This window comes from Lytechinus variegatus, chromosome 17 (genome assembly GCF_018143015.1).
Source record: "Lytechinus variegatus isolate NC3 chromosome 17, Lvar_3.0, whole genome shotgun sequence".
Classification (NCBI taxonomy): domain Eukaryota; kingdom Metazoa; phylum Echinodermata; class Echinoidea; order Temnopleuroida; family Toxopneustidae; genus Lytechinus; species Lytechinus variegatus.
The window spans coordinates 2,912,707-2,925,589 of NC_054756.1; the positions used below are offsets into that span (position 1 = coordinate 2,912,707).

General features: G+C 35.0%; 1 protein-coding gene across 1 annotated transcript in view; it reads left to right on the top strand.

The window, feature by feature from the left end:
• Positions 1–12,883, top strand: part of LOC121430688 — a 42,030-nt gene that overhangs the window by 11,194 nt on the left and 17,953 nt on the right. The window contains exons 5-15 of the mRNA XM_041628033.1: positions 2,887–3,028; positions 3,735–3,881; positions 4,426–4,548; positions 5,213–5,286; positions 6,127–6,231; positions 6,928–7,057; positions 7,717–7,746; positions 8,840–8,860; positions 9,409–9,504; positions 11,846–12,063; positions 12,706–12,819. Of these exons, the coding sequence (XP_041483967.1) occupies positions 2,887–3,028; positions 3,735–3,881; positions 4,426–4,548; positions 5,213–5,286; positions 6,127–6,231; positions 6,928–7,057; positions 7,717–7,746; positions 8,840–8,860; positions 9,409–9,504; positions 11,846–12,063; positions 12,706–12,819 (1,200 nt within the window). The remainder of the gene's footprint in view (positions 1–2,886; positions 3,029–3,734; positions 3,882–4,425; positions 4,549–5,212; positions 5,287–6,126; positions 6,232–6,927; positions 7,058–7,716; positions 7,747–8,839; positions 8,861–9,408; positions 9,505–11,845; positions 12,064–12,705; positions 12,820–12,883) is intronic.

A 12,883-nucleotide genomic window follows, 5' to 3' on the forward strand; every position in this document is an offset into this window, starting at 1 on the left:
CATGATCAAGGTCAAAGGTCATGTAAGGTCAATGAACTTTGGCTATGTTGGGGTTTTTTGTTGAATAACCATCATATCTCTGTAAGTTTATTGGTCTCGTTCATAAAAAGTGGACATAAGAGTAACCATGTATCACTGAACATCTTGTGTGAGTTAGAGTAGTATTCAAAGTCAGCACTGCTGCTATATTGAACCGCGTGATGCAGGTGAGACGGCCAGAGGCATTCCACTTGTTGTTTATCAAAGGTGCTTATACTCTTCTGGGGGAAATGAGCTGTTACCATGGAACGGAACATTTGGATTACTAATATTTATCATTAAATTCAAGTATTACCAAAGCAACATCAATTTATTATTCTAATGAACTCATGCAGAATACTTAGTGATATTTTTGTTCAAAATTAAATGACTTGCCTAACCTTTCGCACATTGAGTTATATTGTATTTTCCACTTGTCCATGATCTTGCCATCCAAATTAATATTTTTGTAAATTAGATATTATTTGGTTGCGATGGCAATAGCTTTAGATGTTATTTAAACATTTTACATCAAACATATCGATGTTTAACACACTAAGATTAGAGGAAATGCAAGAAAAATAATATTGTATAGCATTTTTAAAATAAAAACTGGTACTAAATGATCCATTGCTGTGGCAACAGTCCATTTGCAACATTGACCTTTATCCTTTAATTCAAGTATTACCAAGGCAACATCAATCTTTATCATTCCAATTTGTTCCTGCAGAACACTCACTGTATTATTTTTCCTAAATTAATTGAGTAGGTCAACACTTACACATGTATGCATGTACATATAAGTTAATTTTTATTGTACTTTTCACCTATCCATAACCTTGTCATCCCTGTTATTGTTTTTAAATAAGATGTTATCTGGTTGCCATGGCAATGACTTAAGATGTTATATATATAAATTTAGTCTCAAACATATCTCGATTAGTACCTCAAAAATTATTAAAAAATGGAACGATGATCATACATGTATTTTACATTTAATCAATATTTTTAACTTTCTAGAGGGAAATAAACTGTTGCCATGGCAACGGGATCCTTGCAACATTGTTTCTTTTTATTTAATTCAAGTATTACCAAGGCAACATCAATCTGTATCATTCCAATTAGTTCCTGCAGAACACTCACTGCATTATTTCCCCTAAATTCAGTAGGTCAAACCTTATGCATAAAAGTTATTTTTTCGTTGTATTTTTCACCTATCCATATCCTTGTAATCCCTGTTGTTGTTGTTTTTTAAATAGATGTTATCTGGTTGCCATGGCAATGACTTAAGATGTTTTATATATATATAAATTTAGTCAAGAACATTAGCACCTCAAAAATTATTGAAAATGGAATGATGATCATACATGTATTCACATTTTTATCAATATTTTTACCTTTCTAGAGGGAAGTAAGCTGTTGCCATGGCAACGGGTTCTTTGCAACAAAGTTTTTTTTAAATTCAATTCAAGCGTTACCAAGGCAATATAAAGTTTTATCTTTATAAAGAACTCCTGCAGAACACTTTCTGTATTTTTGGTTCAAATGATGGGGTCAGAACTTAAACAGAGTAAGTCAATTCCCGTTGATTTTTCCACCTGCCCATTCATTGTCTTGTCAACCATGTTATTTTTGTAAATTATTTGTTATTTGGTTGCTATGGCAATGGCTTGAGATATGATTTATACATCTAGCAACCAAAATATCTTTGTTTAACATGGCAAAATTATAGGGGAAATTTAAGATAAGTCATATTCTACAATGTTTTTTAATCAATTTTTTTATTTTTCTGGGGAAAAACAAGCCGTTGCCATGGCAACGGACAAATTGGAACTATCTTGTTGATTTTGAATGTTTCTAAATTTTACATATATTCAATTGGAAGCTTGAAAATTATCATTTTATTCATCTATATCATGTTTATTTACCATTTACTTGGGAGTGTATGTCATTTTTTTAGAAATTAATCCGTTGCCATGGCAACGGCCGAAAAAGGCATTTTAAAATTTACCTCCCATCTTTAAAATAAATCTTACGGCATATACTAATACTTGTGAAAGTTTCATGCTTTAGTCAAAATTTGCACAATTCTTGTGATTTTTGGAGCTTATCCGCTCTACTAGAAGGGACGCGTGCCCCTATCCAATATATATTGCCTGTCAAATTTCTTTTGTTCGTATGACTTTACATTTGGGGTGATGACCCTTTTTTGGTCAAATTATCCATGCAGCCCCTGGTCCCCCTTCCTCTGGTGAAAGATTTCCGCCCTTGACTGACTGGAACTATAACACTCCCCAATCGCTTTCTAATGTATTTTTTTATCTCTTGTTTTGCTAATTTATCAAATAAAAAATCTTTGACGTAATGTTTGATTCAAAGGTGAACTCGGGCCTGTTTATGGAGACAATAACAGAGATGAAAATTTGGGCAACTCGCTCAGTTTAACATTAGGCCTATACGCACTTTTAAAAAAAGCAACAACATTACATTGTCAAAATGATGTCATGAAAACAAAGAACGCAGTGTTCGGTATAACGTTCGGTAAGCGCAGAACATTATGGGCTGATTATAGAAACTGTTCTTCAAAACGGATTTTGCAAAAAAAAAAAATGCAATCGCTCAGATGTTTATTTTAGGTCCCAACATCAATTGAAAGTCATGAATTTTATTGCAAATTTGAAGTTTTATAGGTGGTCTGCAGCTTCATGCATATATACATTGATTTACTTTAGTAAAAAAAAATCGATCTTTGACATGTAGGTTTGCGTCGGAATTAATTATTGCAAATATTTTTATGCAAGATTCTTGATTTGCTATTAAATCTGTAAAATGGGCTATTTCTTTCATTTTTGTGATTATTTTGTTTAGGTATTTGATGGCAATACTGTAGAAGGGAGCACAGTCACCGAACAATTTTCAAAAGCTATCGTAGCTCGAACAATTAGGATGAATATTATTACATTTCAAAGCAAACCAAGCCTGCGACTAGAACTACAAGGCTGCTACCAAGGTAAGAACTCTTAATTGGGTCGCGAAGAGTTAACACTAATTGGTCCGATGAACCACAACTATGAAAGTCAGCAACGCCAACATCTATACATGACTTTGTTCGTTCAAAATATTTTCTATGTAATTATGCTGAGTATTCATTCATTTATTCAACGTTTTGTTGAAAGTCCAGTGAGCTTTTTGTTTACAAAGGACATGATGCAAAATTCCATCAGGAGAAAAACAAGTTTATAACATTTATGTATTTTCCTGCAGCTTAGGCATGTTAGGTTGACTATACATTTGTAACTCTTTCTAAGATGGAACCATGCCATTTGTATAAATGATCCACGAATGATATGCAAACCTGATAAATCATTTCTTCAACATTAAATGTATCATATTTGTTATCTTTCTTAATCACATGCACGTTCCTCACGTTTGAATAACGCATATAGCATTTCATTAATGTTCGATGCGAGATAAATGATCTGTGTAGATAAAACGCATCGGGAATGAAAACCCTGAATTTCATGGCCTAGTTAAGTCAGGCCATTCGGCCAAAGCACATTAATCATAGTACTTTATCAACCCACAATTGATGAAATATTAACAAGCAGCGATTAGAAATATTACTAAGTATTGATAAAAATTGACATTTGATTCGATATATCCCATTCCCCGTATCTACGAATCTACTTGATTTTCATTACTGTTTTTTTTTTCAGCGAGGAGCTGTCTTGAATGGGCATATCTAGATGCTGATTACCAGTCGTTGAACGGCTACTTCTGGTCCTCTGGATCGAATGCTCTACAGTACTACGATAATAAGTACAATCCTATATCGGTCTGCTATTATGACGACGTAAACGGCGGTGAGTTAATTCTTTCCCCATTTGTTTTGAAATATTTCATTATCAAAGTAGGTCGGATTGTTTCTGTTTCAATATAATACTGATTCACAAATTTATTGTTGTTTAATCTATTTTTTTACCCGAAAACTGATTTGCTTATAGTAAATTTGTCCTTGAGATTGTGTATTCGATGTTGTTTGTAACGAGTCTTTACATGATCCCGGCGCTACATATTCAGATTCAAAGTTCAGGAGGAAACATAATGATAAATACTAAAATGATTGTAAAACAAAGATAATTTAGTTTGGATCAAAGAATTTAAAAGAGATTGTCACATTAACTTTTCCGAGGTTTGTAATACATGTACTGATAATAATGATAATAGATTGATTTATAAAGCGGTTTTTCTTCTGAGGATATAAAGCGTTGCTATTATTACCCCGGCTTTAGCTCGAGCTACCATCACCGGCGCTCAGTGCATTGAAGGAATTAGCCTTGTAGCGATAAGGAGATGAAATATTTCGAACTCTTAAATTAGTTAGACTGGATTTCTCCTTTTTTTCAGATTTTTGGGACTGCACAAGCCCTTTAGGTGTAGGTAATGGCTATATCGACGACTCACAGATGAGTGCTTCGTCAACTCTAGGAAGCAATTACGCCTGGAATGCAAGATTCGACGATTCAGGAGGTACGTACACATAGAATCATCTGTTTATCACCTAATTGCGATAAAAGCAACACCCCAAACTCCTAAGAACAAAGAAACAAACAAACAAAGCACCCCAAAATGAATGAATAAATACAAATCAAGAATAATGATAAAAATCTGCGAAATCAATAAAAATGATAATCAATTAAATGTTAATGGAAACAAAGCAAAATAGATTAAACAAACAACAAAGTGATATAAGTTTTATATGATGTTAGGGAATGGTTTACTTGTACCCCAATTTGCCGTTTATTGATTATTATTTAATTATCAAATGATTTGAATAATAACGCAGTTCTTGTATAGCGCATATCACATTATGTCATAACGTCCCTATGCGCTTCCAAAAGGACTTGGATTATTACCCTGGCTTTAGCCCCACAGCCTTTACAGCGCGGTGGCATTTCAAGGAATAAATTCCTGCCAGGTACCCATTCATCACACCTTGGATGAGTACAGCACAACGTGGATGAATTCCTTGCTGAAGGAAATCACGCCATGGCTGAGATTCGAACCCACGACCCTCTGTTTCGAAGGCAGGAGACTAATCCACTGGGCCATGTTGAATGCTCCACGTTTTGGAGTTGACGTTTAATGATGTTCATTTTTGATAAAATGATAAATTATTTTTATTGTTAAACAGTGTGGATGCCAAGTAGCAACGCCCAGGATGAGTGGTTAGAGATAGATTTCACAACGGATACGTTCATATCAGGGGTAAGAATAAACAAAACCCGTGTTTACTGTTTAAAAAAATTTTGATGTAAAAATAAACATCATGGGATGCATTACGGAAAAAAGAGATGACAGACTTTATAACGAACACTGCAATCATTCTTAGAACATTCTAGTTGAAGTCGTTGGCTTCGGGGGCACTGCCCCTCCCCCAAAAAAGAGTTTAAAATGTCTCTGTTCTGTCAACATTTATCACAAATCCTTTTAAAAGGGTAAAATTTTATTGCTTCATCTTGACTTATTAGAAATGTTATGCCACAATGCCCCTCTTTTTGTGGCTCATTGATTTATTGGTACTGTCAACAAACAGACAGCATTGAAGAGCTCACTTGCAAAAGGGGTTAGGTCTTTTGCAACCAAACTCTTCTGCAGAACTCATTATCTAAAGGGTTAGATCCATTTTTCCTTAATTTTATTGTTTTCTGTCTCCAAAGCTCTAAATTCTTAGTCACTCAGTTGATATCAAAGAAAATTTGAAATTCAAACAAAACTGTGAATGAAAGTGGCAAATAGAAAAGAGATTGGATTCATTTCAGTTTACTTGCAAAGGGGGTTATGTCCACAATGACAGTTTAAAAAATAATGTATAAAAAAAAATGAAGACAGATAGATTTCTTTTATACCCAATTTTATGTTCACATGATAGGGTAGTATCATGACAACTTAGTTTCTCATAAGAATATTGCAATAAGTGAGAATAAAAATCATATTTTTTCTCGGAATGGTCCGAAGTGGACCTAACCCCTTTTGCAACTAACTTCTTCGTATGTTCAAGGAGAATTCTTTTAGGCATTTTTTTTTACAAATTGTTTGTTTTTTCAGTTCAAGACGAGAGGGGATTCTCAGAGCTCAAATCAATTAGATTCATTTCTTGTGACATACAGCACAGATGGATCCAGTTATGATGCACAAACGGAATTTGCTGAGGTCAGTTTCTACAAAATATTAACATTTCGTCAAAGACAAATACATTCTTTTGCTTATTTTGATAGTTTTTTTACTAGTTGTTTTAATTACATTTTATGATTACTATCTATCCTAATTGATTTCGCACTATTATTGTTATTATTGTGTTTCTTTTATCATTATCGGAATTATTATCAATATCATTATACTTTTCAGTGTTATGATAATCGCCATCCTTATAGTGTCATCGTTATATTGAGCTTTTTATGAGCGATATTGTGAAAATGATTTTAATAGTAATGATATTTATCATCATCATCACCACCACCACCACCACCACCACCATCATCATCATCATCATCACCACCACCATCATCATTCTTATCATCGTCGTCATCATTATATTTATCATCATAACCACCACCACCATTACCACCACCATCATCATCATCATCGTCATCATCATCATCGTCATCATCACCATCATCATCATCATCGATATTGTCAATATTCTACTGTAATTGTTATCATTTTTACATCAACACTAATTATGTTGTTATCACTTGTGATCATGTGTGTGTGGGGGGTGTAACTGAGTTTAACAAACGTGTATCAATCGGATATGTTGATATCAACATATAACCTACTATTCATGACCTTATTTATGTATTTTTATATATATACATTACCTTCTATCCCTTTTTTTTCGAATATCAGCCTCAAGTTATTGATCAATTGTACTTGTACCAGAGCCCAATGACAGCACGCTATTTGAAATTTACAGCAGATACATGGACCAATAATATTGCGCTCGCCGTAGAAGTCTATGGATGCGGTCATCATGTTCGTAAGTATACCAACCCTATACATTTTTAGTATTGGATAGTCCTTGGGATATATCACTTATTTTACTCTTGCGCATTTTTTTTATCTCATGTATACTACTTAATAGAATTCTATATTTCATTGATAAACTGTTATAATATGTGTGTTATGTACACACAGCATGCAGACAATAAAATTGCTTATATCTGTAATAATATTTTTTTTCTTATAATACATACATTCATTCTGTACTACATTGATTTTTTGTTCTGTTTCTTCTTCTTCTCCTCCTCCTTCTTCTTCTCCTCCTCCTTCTTCTTCTTCTCTTTCTTCCTCTTCTTCTTCCTCTTCTTTATCTTCTTCTTCTTCCTCCTCTTCTTCTTCTTAATTCTTCCTCTTCTTTTTATTCTTCCTCTTCTTCATCTTCTTCTTCCTCCTCCTCCTCTTCTTCTTGTTCTTCTTCCTCTTCTTCTGCTTCTTCTTCCACCCATTCTTCTTCTTCCTCCTCCTCCTCTTCTTCTTCTTCTTCCCCTCCTCCTCCTTATTTTTACTATCATAATTTCTTCTTCTTCATCTCTTTCTACCCCTTCTTCATCATCATTTTCATCTTTCTCTTCAATGCATTTTGCACTATCTTTAAAGTGGTATTAACTTAAGCATCCTTCTAATCTTGTTTTACAGCTACTGCTTTTCCGACAGTTGGTGCCGATGGTGAGTTAACTCATTGCAGTAATGTTGTGCATATATTATAGGGGGTGTGGGTACAAGTATGGCGGATGGGGGGGGGGGGGTCTTCCTATCTCCATGGTTAGCAAAAGATATGTTTAAGTAGATCAAAAAAAAAATTGTTTGGGGGTGTGGAAAAGGTTTTGTTTGTTTTGATTTGTTGATGTTGTGTTTTGTTTTGTTTTTCATGTCTGTTTTATATGTAAAATCTTTATTCAGATTGTTGTATACTTTCTAAGAATAAACATTGAGACTTTTTTTGTATTTTCTTACAAAAGTTGGAGGCATGGATATACATGTATAAGTACTTTTTTATCATGGGATAACCTCTTCACTAAAAAAGTCTTTACTTTTGATTTTTCATCATACAATGCGGTATTTTTATACAGCAAATACATGTGAAATTACGAGGTTTTTGTTATTGGCATTAAGGGTTATAATAATATTTGTTCGAAAAATTTACATCAAAATGTATCTAATTTCATTTGTTATATTGTTGAATACGAGTACTTTACTTTAATTTGGATACATGTACTTGATTTATTACCCTTGTATGTATTAAAAAATGTTATAGTATCTGAATAAAGGCTGAAAAACGAGAAAAAATGTTTGTGGGTGTGTGTGTGTATAAGTTTGTTGTGTGTGCGCGCGTGCGATGAAGGGTGTGTGTGTTTGTGGGGGGGATTTTTTTAACTTCTTGGAAAATCATTTTGGTCGGAATCCAGACCTAACTTAGAACAACTTCCCATTCTTACCTTTTGATGCATAGGTATCTTAACATAAAGCCGGGGTAATAATATCCAATTAAGCGCATAGGGACGCATTCGGCAGTGATATGCGCTATATAAGCATGTTGGTATTATTATTATCAAAATATGAAATTCTTAATTTCACAACAAATGAATCGATGATAGAAGATTTTGTGCTCGATGAATAAAATGTTGGATAATACTCCAGGACAATCTACATTATTACATTTTTGCTTGAGCATTTAGAAAGGCTTTGATAATTTACAGTTCTACTTACGTCGTGACTTGAAAAAAAGTTTAATTTTATCTAACTTTTTGTTTACTTACAGCTACCTCTTCTGCTCCATCATGTAAGTATATATACATTATTATATATATATAAATGGGTTGAAGTTGTTAAGCACTATTAAGTGTTTTCATTTTGTATTATAAAGAGAAATATTTGGAAAAAACAATGATAATTTACTGAATATATAATTTGAATCTACATTTGGTTAGCGTGGAGCTTTGAATTTCTTAATATCTTCCTTTTAAAAACACTTCTTGGAAATAATGGATATTGTTAAACGGTTTTAAACAAGCCAACTATTTTATTACAGAATTCCAATCCTTTCACTAAACCATACTCAGATACTGATTTTGTTTAATATGGTTATATTACGATAATCGTCAAATATGTGTCTTCGCTCCTTTAATGTCCTCGCGACGTAGAAACAAAACCAAGGTAGCCTCCAAACGGAAAGTAAAAAAAAGTGACAATTTAGCCTTCTTTCGTCATGATGGTTTATCAATATTTATTCAAATGAGAACATTGTTGACATCAAACATGTAAAAAAAGTTTTTGAATATCGTTTTCATCTTCACTCACACCTGTTTATTTACTTACTTTACCACGTAGACGGAGATTGCGATGGAAAAGAAGGTTATTTTTACATTGATGAAGACGGTGATGGTAACTCAGATTACACCTACTGCACTAGAATGACAGAATATCGTGAGTTTGATCCAATTTGCATTGAAATTTATCTCTTATCTCATATTTCGAGGCATGTATAAAATTAATATAACTTTTTCAAAACCATTTCTTAACCCCCCCCCTCAAAAAATCTTTACATATTGTTCATCTTTATCTAATTTTAAGCTTTGAATTAATCAATGTATATTGAAAACGGTTAAAATTACGTTACAATGAACCCTATCGGAAATAATACAGTGTCCCGCGGTGAGTTCCCCCACTGTGTTCAGAGTGTGGAACATAGTATGAAATCACACTAATATAGTTGAGCATTTCTACAGTGTGAATCACATATTCACATATAACCCAGGGAGCTCAGGGGCTTACCGTGTATTTGACCATACTCACGGGACTAGCGTGATTTATGGTCTAAATATTTCTCGAAATGAATTGTGAAAAGAGAAATTACGCACGTTCCATGATTGTATGGATGAAGATCTAATGAGTGGCAGTTTTCCTGACATCTGGGCACAGACTGGAACCTCAAAAAACCCCGAAAAGTTCTCTCCTTCTACCCCCGTTTCGATCGGCCATTTTGTTACAATTCATAACAAAAATGGCCGATCGAGACGGGGGTAGTAGGAGAGAACTTTTCGTTTTTTTAGGTTCCAGTCTGTGCCCAGATGTCAGGAAAACTGCCACTCGTTAGACCTTCACCCATACAATCATGGTAAGTGCATAATTTCTCTTTTCACAATTCATTTGGAGAAATATTTAGACCATAAATCACGCTAGTCCCGTGAGTGTGGTCAAATACACGGTAAGCCCCTGGGCTCCCTGGGCTAATTCACATAATGTCGGCCGTGTGAACACGCCGTGAATAATCACACTGTTGTGTATCTTCACACTGTTGATTTTGAACATTTTGAACAGTGTGAACAATATTTTCACATAGTCCACATTGTGAACACATTGTGATGACCCTGTGTGACACTGTATTCTTTCAAGCAGGTAAAACGCCGTTGAGCAATTATTATATTTCGAGGTTGGATCCCACCCCCTAGATGGTCCAGTTTGAGTTGTATTTTGAAATGACAACCAGTCTACGATTGCTACTCAGGCTGGAGGTATTTTGCGCCCTCTATGTTCATATCTACTGCAGATTATCATATTAATATCATATTAATATTGAAACAGTGTGACTCCTACGAGGTTAGAGCCCCCTCCCCTCTTTTTTGGTCCATTTGAGTTGCGTTTTGAAATGATCACCTGACTGAGACTGCTACATATGCCGGGTGTATTGAGCCCTCTGCGTTCACATCTACTGCAGATAGACCTTTATACTGAAACAATGTTTGATTCAGACGCAGATCCAATGTTGACACCATTCCAATTACTGAGAGGCCTGTAACACAAAGCAAGGCAATCATCGTAGAACATTATTATGTGATTGATTGCAATGTACTATCAATGTACAATAAGCCAGTTTGTAGTTCCTTTCTGCGCATGATCAATAGATTCTACGCATGATCAGAAGAAGGTCATTTGTACTAAAGTGACATGGTGCTTTAAAATCTAATGAGATAAGCGCCAACTTTGATGTCTTGATTATTCATATATTCTTTTGAATTGTCGTTTGCATTTACATCCACAAAAAACAACAATGCTTCCACGAACGACTGGTATTTCACAGTTTGTCAAGTACATTGTGCAACATGCTAAGATATGCATTCAAAGTAGGAATGCAACAAATACCTTCATTAAGTGTTCATTGGTGTGCTATTCTAGTCACCTGGTCTATTCAATTTCTTCATCCTGCTATGCAAGGCAAGCTTACGTAATATCTTGCTTTGAAATCTGCCTATCATGATGAAAGAAATGAAAGGTCATTTGACCAAAATTGCCCATGAAGTAACTACGAACTGGTCTATTTATCTTGGAAATCAAGCGTATAATTAATGAATTATCTTTGTGTTAAGGGACCAAGATTCTTGTACAAGAATGGGAGCATTGCAAGGAACTTGCGATCAATTGCAAATCTATTCAGGGTCCCCCCAATCGATCACATGTTTTGCAATTAATATGGTGTTCTAAGCTGTTCGGTACAGCTAAAATTGATCCATCGATTTATCGTAAACGTGCAACAAAAAATTGCATATGATTGCAGAAATGCAGATGTTTTCTTGCAACACCCTTCATGTCGTGGGATCGAACGATCCTCACCATGATCAAGTTTCTAGTTTAAAAAATACATCATATATGCATAATTCTAGTAAAAGCTGCAATTTTGTTACTAAGCTTCAGTTAATAATCTCCAGTGATCTATCTGGAGATTAATCATCCCTGTCTGTTTTCCTTCCCCAATACTCATCATGTATAGTCTACGACACGTGTTATAACGCGCTGGGCATGGAGGATTATACCATTGCAGACGACCAGATAACGACGTCTAGCGAATCCGCCAGTCGCTTCGGAGGCCAGAATGCACGATTGAATGTACAGTCAGGGGGCAATGGCTGGAAGCCAGCTACCCAGGACGCGAACCAGTGGCTTTTGGTTGACCTCGGGACCTCCGGCAGCATCCCACTCGTCACCGGGGTAAGTCGTGATGGCCGTCGACATCGTTGATATCGTATAGTGATGGCACATTTTATATCTATTTCAATCATAAGAACGTGTGTGGGGGTGGGAGGGGGAGGTGTCTGTTCACAAGAATGAAGTGATTATAGGCTATACTCTTTACCTCATATCTGGCGTCTGTTAGCAGTTTTCTTGTAGCCGGTTGCTGACTTTCTTTTATCAAGGTCATGTGGAATCATATCTCTCTTTTTTAGATAGGGTTTTGATGAATGGAAATGTGTTTATGATTTTAGAGTAATATCAGAGGTGAACCGATGATTTTCCGAAGGGGGGAGGGGTGCTGACAAAATCAAAATTAGGGTGATATTAATGTTAAAGAATAAATTGAAAAGCAAAAAAAAGTGGCCCTTCGCTTGAATAGGCCCGACATTTCCAACTAAAAACTTGTTCATGGCTATCTAAAAAGTGGGCGGGTGGGACGGATATGCCTCTTGGATCACATATAATTTGATAATCCTACAATCAAATTTCCTCAGAGCTTTCCTCGAATACATTTGAAGTGTAAGTGGGTTCAATGGGGGCGTACATACGACTACTTTCATGACATGAATTATAAAGTAATCATACCATGAAATGATACATCATTTTCGTTTGACTTAGGTTGGCACCCAGAGTAGAGGCAAAAATCATGCAGAGTTTGTGACGTCACTGAAGATAAGCCATAGTGTGGATGGACTTTCGTTTACTACCATACAAGATGACAGCGGAGACAGGGTATGTCATTTTATAGCAATTATTATACAATAAGAAAATAACAAACATTTTGAAGGAGAAACGT